This window comes from Pyrus communis, chromosome 14 (assembly GCF_963583255.1).
Source record: "Pyrus communis chromosome 14, drPyrComm1.1, whole genome shotgun sequence".
NCBI lineage: Eukaryota > Viridiplantae > Streptophyta > Magnoliopsida > Rosales > Rosaceae > Pyrus > Pyrus communis.
The window spans coordinates 24,152,879-24,171,138 of NC_084816.1; the positions used below are offsets into that span (position 1 = coordinate 24,152,879).

Below are 18,260 nucleotides of genomic sequence, written 5' to 3' on the forward strand. Positions count from 1 at the left end.
TCCAAATAAACCTCATCCACCCCCTTATGCCGGCTGCTAACCACCACAGTGTCTGGGCAAAAAATCCCATCCACTCGCCATGCTCACTCTCCATATGTATGTATGTATGTATGTATGTATGTATGTATCCAATCACCAGCCCGTTGGTTCTTTGCTATCAACTTCCGCAATGTGGGGGATTTTTCGTTGTGCTGATATCGATGAAGGATACCTCCTATATGGGTGGCCCGTTGCCGTCGAGCTAGCTTTTTTGCCATAATTTGTTTATGGGAATGGGGTGGCTTCAGAAAAAATGGAGGACAAAGCTGGAATTTTAGAGACACATTTTAGATGTGGGGTGTATTCATAAAGATGTGGGGTGTTAATAAAATAACCCTAATTTTATGGTTTCCATGAATTAAATTTTAAATGAAAAATACTGTAAATCTTAATACTCAATTGAATTAGCTTTTATTTTTTAACATTTTGCATCACCGACTTATGGTATAAGTATCTTATATAAGAAAATATTTTGGTATGGACTTTTCGTTACACTTATGTTTTTGCATATTTTCTTGTGTGTCACTAATTTCTTGCAATATATTTAGGTATTGACATTTCGTTACACTAGTTTAGTAAAATCTATTAGGATATGGACGTTTACGTACACTAATTCATTATAATTTTGAATTGGTACAATATTTTCTAGTTTAGGAACACTAGTTTATTACAATGTGTCACAATTTTTTTTTTCTAATGTTTTCCAATTTAGGCATTTACAAGAAAATAACTAGAGGCAGTTAAATAAATTTAATGAACTAAAATATAATAAATTAAAAATTAATGGGGAGGCATTCAATATAACATTAAATATTAAAACAAAAATATAATGTGAATTTGATTTTTTGGCTTTGAATTGAATATGAATTTGATTAAGTACACATCAAATGACTAAAATTAATATGTAATCCAACACCAATATTTTTCTTTTTAACCACAGCAAGTGGCCCAGTGGTAAGAGCGAGGACTGTGGCTCCCCTATAAACAAAAAAATGTGGGAGGTCCCGGGTTCGATATGTTTCGAGTTGATGAGTTTGCTTGATTGTGGCAACGAATAAGGTGAAATTCCCCATAATCTCTTCGGGGCTCCCGAAGGAGGTGGATAACCGTGACTTGCCACCAGTTGTCCCCCCTTTTAAAAGAAAAAAAAAACATCAATTTTTTTTGTCAAAATTTCAGTCTTTTTTCAAGAATTAAAATTCAAAAACCCCTAAATTTCATTTAAACATAATCAGTCGATTTGCTTTTTCTTATTTGAGTTTTATTAACAATATATATAGTAGGTCTCTGTTATATTATAACTTTTCATACAAAGTCACCTTAGTTAAAGTGAGATCTTTCTTCGTTTAAAACTTAAATTTATTTGATAAAGAAATTAATCCTTTGATTCTGATATTAATAAAACTAAATCCTGATTTGAACTTTAAAGAAAGAGAGAAAGAAGGGGGGGGGGGGGGGGAAAACAAAGAAGATATCCAGGATGATAATTTAGTGATTTAACTTTTAACCTTCAAAGATTTTTGAGCATTTTGCTATATGTATAAATATTGGCATCTCTCACTGAAATTAAGCCACAACAACAACCACCCAAAAAATAGAAGCCATTGACCATATGGCCAAACCAATAAGCCTTCTCTTCATTTTATGTGCAACCTTGTTTCTCTTGAGTACAACTATTACTCTTGTACTTGGGAATAAACCCAATGGCTTCACCATGAGGCTGATCCACCGTGACTCCCCCGACTCACCCTTCTACCCCGGCAACCTTACCCATGCTCAAACCATTGAACTACTTGTTCGTTGAACCAAACCTCGCGCGCAATACCTTTCTACCATTCGTTCTTTGAAAAGAGGTATCAGCACAAATAGTACCATAAGTCCTAACCTTCTTCGCCCGAAGGCTGAATTTGAGCTTCACGGTGTGATGGCCACGTTCCTCGTTGAGGTAGGCATTGGCAACTTCCCAACTAGAACCCCAAAATACGTGCCATACTTCTTAGGATTTGACACAGGCAGCGACACCATATGGACACAGTGCGAAGGTTGCAATAGAACCGGCCACTGCTTCCACCAGGTTCAACCCATCTTTCCTAAGAGCAGTTCCAGCGTGGTGGAGGCCCCCTAGGACTATCCACCCAGTGAATAGTAACTGCTCTTAATAAATAGTAACCGTATTTTGCATCTCTACCCTTACACTGAATAGCCCTGATAATTGGTTATTTTATTTATTTATAAAATAATACAAAATAATTTTATTTGTAATTTCGGATAAGATTTTTTATCGTTTTCGTTGCGCTATGTGTCATTATTCGAAAAGACAATAACAATAAAATATTAGTATAGAAAAGTAAAATCAATTTTTTTTTTCGGATTTTTAATAATTTTTTACATTTTTAAATTTTTTTTATTCACCTAATTAATCTATACCGTTGGATTTAAACAAATTTGAATTCCAACACTCCAAATTGTGCCATATGGCACAACGGTAACATTTCTGATTTTTTTTAAAATTTTTAAAGTTGAATAACGTGGACCGTTGATCTCAGATCCAACAGCTGATATTAAATAAGATTTTTTTTATTTTTTATTACCGTTGGAAATCCAACAGTCCACAATTTGTAGCTGTTGAAATCCAACGAACGTGGGGAAGCCACGTGGCTCTCCAACGGTAACAAAAAATTAGTGTACCGCGGACCCCTTTTCTGACTTTCTGTCCCCTGACATGCGCTCACGCGCGCTTGAATACAACGCGCCTGACAGAAAAAAAAAAATTAAAACAAGCGCTGACCTCAAACTCACCTCAGGCACTCGGGCCTGCCTGGGCTCCCTCGCCAGCCAACGCTCGACTTCCTCCCTGGGGCAATCAGGCCCTGTGCTGAACTTTCCGGCCTGTCCACAGAGGCCGCACTTCTATCAAGTTCAGAGAAGAATACCTTGACAATTCATCCGTGAGTGGAATTGCGGGACGTGAAACCTTCACTTTTGGTTCAGTAGCTGTTCGTGATATAGTTTTTGGGTGTGCAACCGACTGTTCGTGATATAGTTTTTGGGTGTGCAACCGACTGTATTGGTTTCGGTCGTTACGACAGAATCCCAGGAAATCGTCTCGCGGGAATAATGGGTGCAGCTTGGGGTTCATCTTCTATAATAGGCCAGTTACATGAAAAAAGGGTAATCAGCGGTAGTTTTTCTTACTGCATGCCGGCATTTGGGCAAGATATCGGCGCTCCACCTTCTACTTTCTTGCGTTTCGGGGATGACATTCCCCGAAGACAAGGCATGTCTACAACAAGTTTGGTGGAGTACCGTGGGGAAAGTCACTACTACGTCAACTTAGTAGGCATAATACCTAGAGAAGTCTTTGTTCGTAGGGGACACAACACCGGGACCATCATAGATTCCGGGGCAGATTGATCAGTACTCGTTGGCACCGCTTTCAACGTGCTGGAACAAGGCTTAACGAACCTATTTCGTCAAAAAGGTTATATAAAAATGTTAAACTGTATGGTTTTTATTTGTAAGGTTAACCCCTTTATATATGTACATCACAAAGTATTGGGTTTCAAGAATTAGGACTCGTCCTTTGGAGAGTAAGAAAGGCTAATCTACAATTAATTACAATGCTTGTGTGACAAGAAAACCCAACTGGATCTTATTGTATCAGGTTATCACCCAGTTCCGCCTATGTTTAGCCTTGATGTGTGCTTTTCAAGACCTCCCTCTGTAGGTTATCGACAGCTTCCGAGCATCAGCTTCGTGTTTAGTGACGGTGCGTCTCTTGAAGTTCCGGCTCGCAACTTGTTTGTACTGGGGGATGCCGGGGTAAACAAATTTTTTTGCCTGGTAATGTTACCGGGCCCAGACGGAAGTTCTTTGATTGGAGCCTACCAGCAGGGAAATATGCATGTCATTTACGACATCCAAAACAAGAAACTGCATTTTGGCTTAGAACTTTGCAATAATAATTCATGAGGAGTCAAGAGTCTCACGACACCATCATGCATGTTACTTTATATTCTTATGGAAATTAAACATGATTTCAATAAAAAAGAATAAGTTAAGTTTCATCCATTCATAGCAATTTTATAAGCTTATCCATTCATAGCCAGAATCCCATGAACATGGGTGAATTTGGGGGAGAGAGAGAGAGAGGGGGGGGGGGGGGTGGGGGGTGTTGCGTGTGGCTTTTGGTGAGTCAGGAGTGTGATTGAATTCGGAAGGGATTATGTACATATCTCGTCAAGTAGAGAAAATCAAATCACGTGTAGTTCAATATGTGAACTTTGGAGAGCAAAATGCTACTGGTTCATCGAACCAAATCTCGCGCGTATTACCTTTCAACCATTTGTTCTTTGAAAAGACATATCAAAACTAATAGCACCATAAGTTCAAACCTTCTTCGCCCCAAGGCCGAATTTGAGGGTCATAGCGTGATTGGCACGTTCTTTGTTGAGGCAGGCATAGGCAACTTCCCAACTAGAACCCGAAAATACATACCATACTTCTTAGGCTTTGACACCGGCAGCGATTGCATATGGACACAACGCGAAGGTTACAATAAAAGTGGCCACTGCTTCCACCAGGTTCAACCCATTTTCCAAATATTCAGTCCACCGTTTTCCGGCCTATCCTCAACTGCCGCAGTCCTGTTAAATTCATAGAACAATACTATCCGTAAGCGGAATTGCAGGCCATGAAACCTTCACTTTTGGTTCAGAAGCTGTTAGTGGCATAACTTTTGGGTTGGCAACCGACTGTCTAGGTTTCGAACTATACGATAAAATCCAGGCAATCGTATGGCAGGAATGATGGGTGCAGCTTGGGGTCCGGATTCCATAATAACCCAATTACATGGCCGTGGAGAGATCATCTGTTATTTTTCATACTGCCTTCCATCGTTTGGACAATATATCGGCGCTCCACCTTCTACTTTCTTGCGTTTTGGGGATGACGGTCCCCAAAAAACAAGGCCTTTCTACAAGAAATTTGGTGAAGTACCCTAGGGACAGAAAACAACTTACATGAAAGAAGTTTACTGTCACGTAGCATTCTAATATACATTAATGTGGAAAAAAAACTTGAACATGATAATGCCTTATTAGTTAAGAAACGTCACGTGATGTGAATTATTCAAACAAACCCGTTCTTCGGGATAAACTACCACGTCAACTTGGCGGGCATAAGATTTGCGGGTAAACCACTTCAAATGCCCAATTTTCAACCATAGGAGCCTACCAGCTGAGAAATCTACGTGAATAGAAAGCTATGAGTTATACTCACAACATCATTTTTTGAACTTACAATTTTGCCCCTCAATGTCGACTGAAAAGTCCCACATGAATAAGACGCAGTGGTGGGTGTCTGGTTCTGAAATGTCCCACGTTTACTAGATTACAAGAACCATGTTTATGATGTTGTGCTGAAAGAGATCTTTTCAATTGACATTACAACAACAACAAAGTTTTTTCCTATTAAATGGTGACCACTTAGTAAAAAAATGCTTTGTTGTTATAATGTCGATTGAAAATATCTCTTTCAGCACAACATCATAAACATGGGTCTCGTAATCTAGTAAACGTGGGACATTTCAGAACCAGACACCCACCACCGCATCTTATTGTGCCTCTCTTATCTTTGCTTAGGTTTGCAAGTTGTGTTTGGTCAATGATGACACTTCAACTTTGGATTTATGTAATTCTGGAATTTATTCTTCCGTTTTTTGAAACCGATGTATCGATAATTTACAGAACAAATGCGTAAGGCTCGGCGCACTGTCATGACCAACTAGAATAACCTATGTCTTCGAAGTTACATAAGATGCTTTGTACATTTCTATTATCCCTTTTGATCACTACAAAGGGAGAAGCCTAATACAAGTACAAGATGGTTCATCTTTCAGAAATAAGCAAGCAAAGGGTCCGAACTACAGCTTCAAAAGCTACATACAAGATTAACAATAAATAGCCGTAATCTAACTTTAATAGCATCTTAATTTTCTCAGGAACTGCATACCAGTGTTTTGTTGACCCTAGCAAAATGTTCTAACTTCTTGTCCGGATTGATCTCAGTAAAAACTCTTTTCATCTGATTGTCAAAGCTGTTGAAGAAGAAGGTGATGTGTGAATGGGAGGCAACAAAAGTCTGGTCTAGTGTCATATTTTCTTGCCATTCTATCAGCAATCCATCTTCGCGAAACGTCCTTTAATTCTCGTCCTACTTTCTGCTCGAACCTTCCGTGATTCGTATCTGATTTGTTTCTCATACCTGGTTTTTGTTTCCAAGCAACATATACGTCAATTGACAAGGTCCAAAGACGATGACAGATCAAGCAGAAATGGAGGTGCGTAAATAATTAAGGTTATAGTTACATCACAACAACCACTAGATGGGCAGACACAGCCAACCATTGACGAAAGGAATTCATAACTTTCCCTAATTCCGAACTTTTCCTTCAATCAGTCGAAATATCAGATGATCCCCCACAAAAGATTCAACAAGTCTTCGAATATAAAAAGAAAAGGCCTCCGTTACTAAACATATATTTGAAATGTCCAACACGATGATGTTTCTGAGTTCTCCTAAACATCGTGTTCGTTCCAAATTCTCTTTCTTTCTGATACAACAATATTATACTCTAACTGGATTTTACAGTGTCGATGCCTATTAGTTTCAAACTTCTAGTTGTCAACATGAATTGAGCACATAAAAGACGTAAAATCTTAGTCTTCCTTACTGCAATAAAACAAATTCCTAACTTTATGAAAAGCTTTTAATCAACTCTAGAATCCGAAACAGTAAACTCATAGAACCTCAGAATGTCATTGGCTCAAAACGATTTTCGCAAACCTCTAATCAATTTCTAACTCAGAAAAGATACTTGTGTAGAAATGGGGATGTAATACCTCCTTGTTTTCTTCTTCTCCTTGTACCGCGAGAGAGCGGTCTCTCTGTTTTGACAACTTATCTCATGTGGAACAACTTTCGGAAAACCTGAAGAGGCTTCAGAGTTCTTTTGCCCTCCATGACCCTCATTAGCACGACTTCCAGTGCCATCGTTGTACGAATGTTTGTCAGGAACTACAAAGCAATCCTGAATGTAGCTCCTCATTGATGTTTTCAGGCACGAATCATGATTTTCAGCCTTGAAACCATTATACTGCGATTCATGTGCCTACATGAAAGGAACACGGTTAACCATTTTTCAACTTAAAACTAAAAGTACTACAAAATAGACTCACACCTCCAGCGCAGGAAATGCAGTTGGCTCTGCATCATGTCCAAAACCTGTGAAGAAACTTGCTGGTTGCGTATTTGGTTCGGACGCGAGGGATTGGAATCCCTTTCGGGATTTAACATCCACATCTTCGCTAAACAGGTTGGGTTCCGACTTGACAAGCACACGAAGCTGATGAATTATCTCTTCCTTGTGTTGGCCACAAGCAGCATTGCGATTCTGATACAACAACAATATTCTTAACCGTGCCAAAAATTGCAGTAAAGGATAGATAAATCCAAGTTCCATACTTTGGACTCTATAAATTCAAAATTTCGGTATATTTTTGTAAAACAAAAACTGAATATTTACCCGAAATCTTGAGAGGAAAAAAAAAAAAGAAAAAGAAAAAAACAAGTAATCTAGAAATATTACTTGAAAATTATTTCTTTTGGGAAGGGGAGAGAAGAACATCATTGAACTTTGCTTCTACTGAAAATGTATGAAAGAAATAGTAAAAGTTGTTAAAAATACGCAGATGTGTGTTAGGCCAGTTAGTTAAAGAGTGTGCTCGCCCCTTGCGAGGCGGCTTCCGTAGATTAGAGTAACTTAGAATACAGTACTCCCGAAAAGGTAAACAAAGGAAAAAAGGAGGTTAAAATACAGACCTTGGGCAGAGGAGGAACTCCCATGGCCTGAAATTTGTAAGCCGGATTGCTAACGATCAAATCATCAAGACTAACAACAGAGGGAGTATCCCAAACCAGAAAGTCTGAAAACCCATCTTCCAAATCCGAAAAGCCATCAACCCCACATCCCAAAAACCCACCACCACCTCCGCCGCCTCGGCCGCCGCCGCCCTCATCACTCAAAAGCAGAGTTTTTTTATCCATATTCTCAAACCCAACAACCGCAAGCAACTCACTCAAACAAGGACACCCAGAAAACCCCTCCAGCGGCCTCCTATCGTGCACGGCCGTCGCCGCCGTGGACGACGAAATGTTGTGGCTTTCCCAGTCACAGTTCTGGCACAGAACAGAGCCCTCCGTCGTGCAAAAAATGGAGGCAGGGGATTTATCACATGCGTCGCAGAGCAGCGAGCGAGTGTGCTTCGTGAAAAGCTGATTGGCCGAGTGGACCTCGCGGTCGCAGGAGAAGCAGAGCTTGGCGGAGTCCGCTCTGCAGTACAGCAGCGCCATTGAAGTCCCACAGTAATCACAGACGCGCTTCCGGGTCGCTCCAGGTTCTTCATTTCTCGTACCACCATTCATTTCTCCCTCTCCAAATTTTTCTGGGTTCTGGATTTTCAGGTGTCTGTACAAATCTCTCTGGACCTTCAAACTTTTCTGAGTTTTCAGATTTTTGTATAAATCTCTCTGCTTTTTGTGTCCTTCCTTTTTATTTGAATTTTCTTATCCCTTTTTTTATCCAAAGTTTGGAAATATTTTCGTTACTTGGTGAAGAAGAAGGAATATTAAACAAGGAGTGAGGTATTCACACATTCTATTTTACTTTTTACACAATTCTTGTTAATTTTTATTTATTGATTTTCTTTAATTTATTTGATCCGACGGTCGAAAATTAGAAGAATATATGAAAAGTAAAATGAGACATGTGAATATCACATTATTTAAGGTTCATTGATCTGTAGCTGCTTTTTCTTTGAATGTAAAGTTCTTTTAAAATGATTTAAAGTATTTTTACGTAAAATAATTTAAATTTTGAAAACACATCTGGTGTTTTTTTATAAAAAGTACGTAACTTTTGGTTATTGTGAGAAGCACTAAAAGCACTTTTGAATCATTTTAAAAACACGGATTCAAAAGTAGTTCTCAAGGAAAGTGAGATTTTTAACCTTTGGGTTTAGCAGTTGCAGTAATTATGACTGTTTTTTGCTCAGAGAAAAGGTGGGATTTGGAAGTTGCTAGTTGATACTTGACAGCAGAGGATGAAGGTAAAGGTTAAACAGTTGGGGGTGACGTCTCTCCTATTTGTGTGGACTGTGAATAAAAGGGAATAAAATAAATAAAAAATCAGAAGAAGGTTCAAGTTTTGGGACCTTCGAGCTTCGATGTTTCATATGGCGGCTGACCTTCCATGTCGATGGAATTGGATTCATCCGGATTCGTTTTGTGGGGTTTTTAAGAATTTTCATATTTTGGTTATTTATCGTTTATCGTGTGATTAGAAATTATTTAATTTTTTATTTAAATTAAACATAAATAGTATCGGAAGAAAATTGATCGTACGATAGACGATAAACAATTAAAATGTAAAAATCTCTAAGATCTCATAATGTGAATTCAGAGAAGATCTTCAGGTCGACGGTCTTTATTTTTGAAAGAGCTCCAAAAGAACTAATAAAAAATTGAACAAAATCATAAAGTAATGAGTGATATCTCTTTCTGAAGTTTGAGTTCTAGTCCAAGTAGTTTACTCCAATTTTTACTTTCATTCAGAATCTTTGCTTTGTCATATATCCGTTTTGAGTAATCCTTAGTCTAAATTTATAAAATCAATTTACAAATTAAATTATGTATAATTTAATCAACTTTTATGTTATTTAATTTATAAAATTTAGTCTTCTTAACGTTACTCCTTAGTCTTATAGTTTTGTTGCTTTCAGTTCAATTCGTCAAAGTTGTTTTTTCTTAGTTTTGCACATTTTATCATTTGAAAACTCAAATTGGAAGAAGTTTTGGCTTATTTGACGAAATAGAATGACGGTATTAACAAAATGAAATTACAATAGAACAAACTACAAAGGCAAAAGTGAACGTTCGAATAAACTACAGAGATTCATAGTGCAATTAACAAAGCATGCATATGAAGTAAACAAAATAAATGTGAATAACACCATTCTTTTTATAATCAATATGCACTCTGCGAACGTTGTCATAATAGTTTTTTTTTTAAGGAAAACTAATGAAAAGTTAAAAAACTTTAGTTTTAATGAAAAATGACAAATAAATGTGTAGTGAATAGTGTCAGAGAAATGTAAAAATATAATTTTTCGTTAAAAATAAATAATATAAAAAATGTTTCGTTAAAACTCGTTTATTTTTTTATTACCTAAACACATTTTTAGTAAAAAATAAATATGCCCTCAAGATAGTTCTCTCAAACTACAAGTTAGTGATGTAATCAATGATATCATGAATTGAAGATATGATCACAAGCCTCATCAATGGGGTCTACTTCATCAATTCATCAACAGCCTTGTTGTCTACGAACGGGTCAACACATCATAAAGTTGAAGATGCACACAGACAATCCACCACGTCAATCACCTCTATTCACTGCTTTGTCTCACCACTAAAGTTGGTCCAAATTCATTTTCTTGGGTGACCAATTCCAATTTGTGCACCAAAATTCATGTGAGAGGAGAGATGTCAATTTTCAGTACCTTGTGGCCCAAGTTCTCAACCCTCAATCTTGTAAAAGACTCCGCCCCTATATCCTATGGTCCGTTCTTTTTTCAAGGCTCTTGTCACGCTTGTCGACAACCCGTCGAACTTAGATGAATATTCATGGATATCTTGGATGCTGACCTTTCGAACTTTGATGAATGTTCATGGATACTTTGAGTGCTGCCTTTTTGAAGATTAGAGTTGGCTTCATACATGCCCTCCAACCGACTTCAGGCCTACCAAGACTCGATGAATGTCCATGGATATCTTAGGTGCTGCCCCTTGCATACATTAACAGGTGTGCAATATGCCTTTTCAAATAACTTTAGGCTTACCAAAACTCAATGAAATGACGATTGCATGCTATTTTTGGTAAAAAAAAATTTGCCGGATGCGTGCGCTATTCTTACCAACCCCCCTAATATTATTTCCTGGATCCACCACTGTCGCCGGCGGAAGAAAAAAATCAAGTCACGCAGTCTCCCGAAGTCAATCCTTGGTTGATCTCCAAGTTCTGGTTTCTGCCTGATCTGATAATAGAAGTACTTGTGCCATCTCAACATCAATTCGCATTTGATGGTTATTTTACTTGAACATTTTCATTACGCTTGTAGACAGACGGAAAGCAAGCAGAAAGGGATTGGTTTGGCTTGGCTGAATGCCCGCATTCCACTTCCAACACATAAACACCATGGCAACATCACCTTCGGTGCCTTCAGTCAAGTGCAAAGCAGCAGCTGAAACTACTCGGAATGCAAGAAAAGAAACTACTTCACAGGGCAAAGTCCGCCATTGTCCCTTCACTTAGGGCTGTGAATCAGGGCCTAGCTGTTAAGAGAGAGGTCTGACAGCCACACCGCTGCGTAGTGTTTACCTTTACCAATCCATTCATGCAGTCAACTAAAGAGAAATGTTACAATTTATGTTGTTCGATTTGAAAAACTACCATTACAGCGTCTTACAATCATAAGTAAGAAATAGCGTCTTATAATCATGAGGCAGGCATGACAAATTGCTCACTGGCAATTACCACAGAGATTTCACGAAAACATAACTCAATTCAGGCTATTCAAGTTCTCCTATCGCTTCGATTACTCAATGATTTGATATTAATTGGATGAACCAACGGAACATAGTCAATTACAGCAGCTGTAGATTCTTTCACGCACTTGGTGTACACGCGGCAGAGGCACGATAGGACAATTCTGGTCCAAACCGATGAAAGCATAGCCAAAAGAGTCTAATCTGCACTGCATCGCCTTCGCATATTCATTAACCCTTCTAATCAACGGAATGTCATTGATGATTTGTAGGTCTATCTATTACTCTGGTGTTGTATGAATTGCAGTTGCCGCACTTGTGTCCAAATATGTGAAAGGGGGCTTTGCTAGTTGTGTTGCAGTCGTTGCAAAGAATTGATACCTGGCAAAAAGCATTACAAGTGCAACTTTTTACATTCCATTTTTTCCCGAAATGGTATAGTATATAGATACGCTTACACTTAGGTGAGGAAAAAGAATCACATAATAAATAGAAAAGCAATTGTAAGTTGACAATTTCTGTATGTGTCGGACTATGCTGATAAAATATTGCATCTAAAAATTCATTTCTTCTAGACCGAAAAACGATTTGTGTAAAAGCATGCAATGATCAAAGACCTCATCAATGAAAGCCAATTACAAGGCCTGTAGATGCACAAGGTCTGTAAACTATGGCTAAGTTAACTGAAAGATGGACCAAAAACGTGTTAAAGCAACTACCTCATATTGGTATTCCTCAGGCATGGCAGTGGCTTCAATCTATCACCCAAAAGAAAAGAAAAGAACTTCAGAATCACAATGACGGTGTGTAAGATAGCAGGCGGCAGGCAGAAATGTATATATCAAAAGCCACTAAAACCAGATAGTTTTATGTACTAGATATCATGGTCTGTGACAACTGCGCTAACAAAAAACAACAAAACAAGATTGAGAGCACCTGATAACCAATAAAAGAAATCTAGAACGGTATCGCCCTAACTTGGGAAGGGAGGGGGAAGAATTAAACAGAGGCTTATAAGGTGATGGAGGCACAAGTTATGCAAAGCCATACTTTTGATTATTTGAAAACAATTATCACTATCAAAGTGACTATAGCAACTTTCATGGATGGTTTTGCTTTCTAAATATCCAAAGAAACCGCCAGGGAAATGCATGCCGAGCATAGGAATACCTAAGTTCTACTATAAAACTTGGGGTAATCCATGAGAAACTAAAAGGTGCAAATCCGGAGCCTAATTAGAAACAAAAATAAAAATACTAGAGGCACGAAGGGGGCAGAAACAAAGCAGGGTAGGGAACAACTCCACTTGGAAATTCCTAATGTTTAGGGTGTCTAGAAGCAGGGGCAGGGCACAGTTCCAGTGGAGGACTCCCTTATGGGGGACATTACCTGCTTCTAATGGAAAAAAACACAGAATCACCCTAAAACAGCTCATGAAATTTTAAACATGAGTGGCAAACACCAAAATCAATTCTATGTTAACTAATAAACACAAAAGTAAAGTAGACTACAAGGATTAAAGCGGAATCAGCGGGAACAGAATACATACTTCTGCATCCAACAAGTTCCACGTATTACCCATGTCAAGCACTGCCTTGGAGCAAATGGGACAGCGATATCTGGAAGATAAATCCAAAACATATTATGAGCAAACAACTACTATTTGAGTTTAAATCATCAAATTTACAGAGTAAACTATCTCAGAATAAAATGTAGTTAACTGATTTTGGTTTTGCATCTCAATGAAGCAATCTGAATGCATTGTGTGTCCACACTTCATAATATTTGTGACTTTAACCGAGTCAAAAAGATACTGTCAGGATAGCAAGAAAGTTGTTAGAACAACAGCAGTGTTATTTTAATTTATTTTATTGAACTACTAAATTAATCACAGACCTCATAGCAAACAGGGCAGTGATTCTTCATTGAGTCTTCTACACATAAGTGGTTATCACGCAGAGCCACTGCATAGCAAGAACCTGTTTTCATGCAAAATGATCAGAAAATGCAAATCAAACCTCATGTTGCACCCCTTGCCCCTTGCTACGGATCTGCTATCTCAACCGTGATTTTCCTACTTCTGAAAGGAAGGGTTGTTCATTTTTTGGCCAATTATAGGAAATGAGGTATTTGAACCCCTCACTACCGTGGTTTCAACTTTCTAGCCACAAGCTCTAATTCTCTGAGTTATATAGGCCCCACTCCATCTTCAACAAATATTTTCTTGGGAGTACCCTGTAATCGAGGAATTTTTCCTCTCTCCAAGTTAAGACGTGAAAAAACCTCTTTGTTGATAAGCATGGAGGTGCAAGCTCGGACAAGCATGATTGAAACAAAAATAACAGGCAATGAAAATATTAAATTTACAAAACCAAATAACAAAAACAGAAAAACAAGGTAAGTGCATACCACACTTCTGACAATGGAAGAAATTCTCGCTACCACCAACTCTGATAATCAAAAATCCAACGAAAGCAATGGTTCGGTTTGAAATAAGGGCAAGATTAGAAAAACAGAAATCAACAAAAGGTAGATGACCAGTTGCCTAACCTACAAATTCCGCACTCATTGCAATGAAATTGTCCCTTGTGAGTCTGCATTATTGGCGAAACAGTATATCTGAAATTAAATGCTAAAACTTTTGAAACCTAAAGAGTGGAAATCCAATTTCAGACACTTCTATCTAATTCAATGAAGCTAATTATCCTACATCGTCATCGAAGAACTTGCAGATGTCGCAATAGTATTCCCCCATGTAGACACCGCAGTTAGAACAAAGCTGAGCAACCTGGAAACAGATTACAATGAAAGCAAAATAAAGCTCACTTGAAAGGTCCAAAACCATTCAAATACACGATACAATAGCGAAAATCGAACCTGTTGCTCGGTGTTGCAGACTGAGCATACAACCTACAACATGAATTGCAAAACCCAATTAATAATTTCCATCAAAACCTACACTAATCAACACTATGATTAAACACAACACTGAAAGCATGGACAAATATATGCGGGGGCAAAGGGCATACCTGCTTGACATCGTGCCTGACAAGCTCATGGCGCTCTTTCGGGTTGCTTAGGGAGCTCTAATTACCATAAAACATACAAAATCAAATACAAAAGTTAAAAAAATCCCAAATTACATATGAACACACACACACACACACACACACACATATATATTACCGCGGCTTCGTTGTGGCAGTGGCGGCAGTGGAAAATCTGGTCGCAGCAAGGGGCACGAATCTTGCATCGTCTCCGATAATGATCGCATCTATCAGAAACAAGAACGAACATTAACAGATTCAGCGGTTGGTGAGATAAAACCCGCGAAAACACGAAACCGAAAAAGGAGGATGCGTTTTGTGATATTATTAATATTACCCGTATTCCATCTTTCCGAAATCTTGGCGGGTAAGAGTGGGCGGCGCAGCCGAAGAGTCTTCCTCCATGGGTGGTTGCTGCGGCAGGAGAATGCCGGAGTTGTTGAATGGATTGGAGGTAAAGAGTGTTTGAGGAGACAAGGTAGCTGTCTCTACGGACTTTGTCAATCAAGTCTGAAGGAGAAGACGACGACGCCTAAATGATTGGGCCTTGGACCCATTCCTAATTCATGCAGGCCCAAAACTATTTTTTAACCGCTAAAAGATCCACGTTGGCTAGAGCGGATACAGTTTCTTGGAATCCGAGGTTGGATTTCATTTTCGTGCTCTAAATTAGTTTAAAGTATAACACTGCTTGTACAGGAAAAAATTGGAAACATGAGGTAACGGTCGTTATGTTTACCATAAATAAAGGTCAGATAAGAGACATACAAAGAATTTCTCTACACTTTTATTTTCACTTTGTATGTTGTTGTACACTCTTTTCAAGTATTTTGGATTACGGATTATGGATTGCCCAAAACTAATTTTTCAATACCCTTGAAATTGCTCAATTTGAGTAAGTAAACATGGTATTAGGGTCAATCTCATACACGAGAACCTTTTAGTTGTACTTGAAACGACGCCGGGTGGTGCTCAAATTATAAAATGTAAAAAATTAGCTGCATTATGACACGTGAAACAGTAACACATATGACGTGCTGACAAAAGAGCACTAAAACAACAAAGGCGACTTTAACTGCATGACTACATACTTGAATGAAAATTTTACACTGCACTTACATCAAACATGAAAGAAAAAATTACAAAAAAAATTGTGAAATCAAACGCGATCCGTCCGCTGCAACCGAAGCTGCAGAGAGCCTGCTACCCAGATTAAAGGAGGGTGCAAGAGCATGAGTTCATCTTTTGCATATCTTTCTGGTTTTTACCTGCACAAAACTCATCCCATATAGACATTAGGCACTGAACATCCTCCATGAACATTTCATAACTAACAAAACAAGATCGTTGTTCGAAGATTTCAAGATTTTTTGAACAAACAAAAATGTCAATCTGCATTTGTGGCGAAACAGCTTGATTAAAACGAGGATTTAAACAAGTTAACCTGTCTTTTTGTTTTTGGGTAAAAGAGGCTGTACTACGGCATGCATGATCACAGCCTCACCGGTCTCATTACCCGCGGTTATTCTGGAATCAGCAAGTGTCTTGCTATTCTCTAAAACTCTGCCACCATGTATGATTTTCACTTCGTCTACCGACTTCGGCGTCACTGTTTTTGCTGCAGTGATCGAAACATGTATACATACATTAAGTGCAGCTAAATTTTGTATAAATGTATCTATTTATCACATGATCAGTTCATCAAATTCCAATTCATCGAGCAAAGAATAATCAAATTACCTTGAGGCCACTCAGCAAGTAGCCTTTTCTTAAGAGATGATACTGTCATAGATGGTGCATAACTGTTGTGTCCTATATCTGTCCCGTCGTAAATCCGGAACTTGAGTGCTATATGCTCCCCTCTTCGCCCCATAGCATATGTTCCCCTTGTCCTTTCTTCTTCCCCAAACTCGAAATCCCAAACAGACAACCTCCTCTACTCGAAAATTTCAGACTCGCGCAACCCACCTGAAAAAATAAACAGGGCATAAGAAACCCCCAAATTTGTGATATCAAATCTCGTTTCTCGAAAATAATATTCAAGACTAGACTACACATGAAAGACAGCTCCCCATAATCTTTAACAAACAACATTCAAGACTACTTGGTGCAAACAAAAATTCAGACTCCTCCTATTCCTTCTTCAGGATTGTTTATACATTAAGCAATAAGCACTCACCATGGCTTTTCAACGATCCGAACAGTCAATCTTCCTAACTCAAGACTGAAGAATGCATAGTGTAAACGAAAATTCAGACTCCCAACAATTCCTTTTCCGAGGACTGTTTTCATGACATCCACTCAACATTGTACTTCAACGATCTAAACAAGTTTATCTTTTCAACTCAAGGCTCAAAGCATGTGTAGTGTACACGAAAATTCAGACTCCCCAATTCCTTAATTGGGACTATTTATGACCTATACATACTTGGCATTGTGTTTCAATGATCCGCACAGTCTATATTTTCAATTCAAGACTCAACAATGCTCACAAGTCTAAGCGAAAATACAAAATTTCGCGGAGAAAACTCGATTCTTACATCTGCGAATTCAGCAAATGAAGATTGATTCTTTGAAAGAACTGGAAAAATCTGCACATCCGAATCAAGGGCTTGGGGACCAATCCAACCAAGTAAGAACCTCATATGACCCAAGTGCTTCAAGTACTCGATGGAATCGATATCTCTGCACACTATGAGATAATGCCGAATCTATTCATCTCATAAATATTCATAAAAATCGAATTGCAAGTTCCGAAATGGAATCCGACTACCAAAAAATTAAAAAAAATATATAAAATTCACAAGATGTGCGATCCGTGCCACGATCTTTTACCACATAAATCCTAGCATGTAAATCTGCTTGATCAATTGCGTATCAAATTATATAAAATTTTAAAAAAAATGCAAAATCTTGAGCCGTAAAAACAGAAATCTCAATTTCAGTGATTGTGGAACTTATCAAGCGTGAGATTAGATTTTTCACATTCGTAGGATCAAGATTGTTGCAATAACAGTAAATTAAAGATCCAAGAAATCTCACATTTTCCGTCGAAATCCTTCATTTTCTCGGCAACCAAACAGGCGGTAAGCGAATCGATTCTGGAATGAAAAGAAAGAAACTGTGACGATTTCTAGCAGTCATCTGCAGAGAGGAGGCTTATTTGTGACCGCCTCGAATGACTAATATACCCCTCATTTGGTGTTACGGATAGTGACGTGTCGTGTTGTGATTGGTCAGGTGGAGGTTTGAGAAGCGGTCTAATATACGAGTTCGTTACTGTTAGTTACTTCAGAATAATTTTGCCGGGCCACGCTCGTGTGGGGTAGTGCTCAGGGTAGCTCATATGGACCGCACCAATACGATTTTACCAATCATTATTAGGGCTAGGTTCGGTTCTAATCGGTTCGGTTTTTTCTCAAAACCGAAACCGAACCGAAATTTCGGTTCGGTTCAATTTTTTTTCGGTTTTTTTCGGTTCGGTTTTTTTTCGGTTCGGTTTTTCTCGGT

The 18,260-nt window shown here is 38.4% G+C and overlaps 4 protein-coding genes across 4 annotated transcripts; 1 reads left to right on the top strand and 3 right to left on the bottom strand.

The window, feature by feature from the left end:
* Positions 1–1,963: 1,963 nt before the first annotated feature.
* Positions 1,964–3,453, top strand: LOC137714656 (aspartic proteinase nepenthesin-2-like). Its single transcript, XM_068453814.1, has 2 exons — positions 1,964–2,113; positions 3,049–3,453. The coding sequence occupies exons 1-2, from the start codon at positions 1,964–1,966 to the stop codon at positions 3,451–3,453; spliced, it is 555 nt and encodes a 184-aa protein (XP_068309915.1).
* Positions 3,454–5,770: 2,317 nt separating this feature from the next.
* LOC137715434 (zinc finger protein CONSTANS-LIKE 13-like) lies at positions 5,771–8,757 on the bottom strand. Its single transcript, XM_068454768.1, has 4 exons — positions 7,921–8,757; positions 7,280–7,492; positions 6,942–7,210; positions 5,771–6,303 (listed from the first exon to the last, which is right to left on the bottom strand). Exons 1-4 carry the CDS (start codon positions 8,521–8,523, stop codon positions 6,213–6,215), a joined length of 1,176 nt encoding a protein of 391 aa, XP_068310869.1. The 5' UTR covers positions 8,524–8,757; the 3' UTR covers positions 5,771–6,212.
* A 2,769-nt stretch (positions 8,758–11,526) lies between these two features.
* On the bottom strand, positions 11,527–15,233 carry LOC137715420 (E3 ubiquitin-protein ligase MIEL1-like). The gene is made up of 12 exons (XM_068454750.1): positions 15,088–15,233; positions 14,890–14,977; positions 14,733–14,789; positions 14,581–14,613; positions 14,414–14,491; positions 14,254–14,297; positions 14,113–14,153; positions 13,600–13,682; positions 13,425–13,516; positions 13,253–13,322; positions 12,423–12,461; positions 11,527–12,084 (listed from the first exon to the last, which is right to left on the bottom strand). Exons 1-12 carry the CDS (start codon positions 15,153–15,155, stop codon positions 11,959–11,961), a joined length of 819 nt encoding a protein of 272 aa, XP_068310851.1. The 5' UTR covers positions 15,156–15,233; the 3' UTR covers positions 11,527–11,958.
* Positions 15,234–15,753: 520 nt separating this feature from the next.
* LOC137716600 (membrane-anchored ubiquitin-fold protein 3-like) lies at positions 15,754–17,887 on the bottom strand. Its single transcript, XM_068456046.1, has 5 exons — positions 17,793–17,887; positions 17,291–17,435; positions 16,491–16,718; positions 16,195–16,368; positions 15,754–16,018 (listed from the first exon to the last, which is right to left on the bottom strand). The coding sequence occupies exons 3-5, from the start codon at positions 16,621–16,623 to the stop codon at positions 15,963–15,965; spliced, it is 363 nt and encodes a 120-aa protein (XP_068312147.1). The 5' UTR covers positions 16,624–16,718; positions 17,291–17,435; positions 17,793–17,887; the 3' UTR covers positions 15,754–15,962.
* Between the last annotated feature and the right edge of the window lie 373 nt (positions 17,888–18,260).

Excerpts from the sequence above, each read along its gene's own strand:
- LOC137714656 (XM_068453814.1), top strand. The coding sequence starts at position 1,964 with ATGGCCACGTTCCTCGTTGAGGTAGGCATTGGCAACTTCCCAACTAGA. Across the intron at positions 2,114-3,048 it reads CCGGCCACTGCTTCCACCAG|TTTTTGGGTGTGCAACCGAC; the intron begins GTTCAACCCATC and ends TTCGTGATATAG.
- LOC137715434 (XM_068454768.1), bottom strand. The coding sequence starts at position 8,523 with ATGAATGGTGGTACGAGAAATGAAGAACCTGGAGCGACCCGGAAGCGC. Across the intron at positions 7,211-7,279 it reads CTGCATTTCCTGCGCTGGAG|GCACATGAATCGCAGTATAA; the intron begins GTGTGAGTCTAT and ends CCTTTCATGTAG. Across the intron at positions 6,304-6,941 it reads GAGAAGAAGAAAACAAGGAG|GTATGAGAAACAAATCAGAT; the intron begins GTATTACATCCC and ends AACAAAAACCAG.
- LOC137715420 (XM_068454750.1), bottom strand. The coding sequence starts at position 15,155 with ATGGAGGAAGACTCTTCGGCTGCGCCGCCCACTCTTACCCGCCAAGAT. Across the intron at positions 14,978-15,087 it reads TTCGGAAAGATGGAATACGG|ATGCGATCATTATCGGAGAC; the intron begins GTAATATTAATA and ends TGTTTCTGATAG. Across the intron at positions 13,683-14,112 it reads CTTCCATTGTCAGAAGTGTG|GTTCTTGCTATGCAGTGGCT; the intron begins GTATGCACTTAC and ends GCATGAAAACAG.
- LOC137716600 (XM_068456046.1), bottom strand. The coding sequence starts at position 16,623 with ATGGGGCGAAGAGGGGAGCATATAGCACTCAAGTTCCGGATTTACGAC. Across the intron at positions 16,369-16,490 it reads ACTTGCTGAGTGGCCTCAAG|CAAAAACAGTGACGCCGAAG; the intron begins GTAATTTGATTA and ends CGATCACTGCAG. Across the intron at positions 16,019-16,194 it reads ACCCAAAAACAAAAAGACAG|GTAAAAACCAGAAAGATATG; the intron begins GTTAACTTGTTT and ends AGTTTTGTGCAG.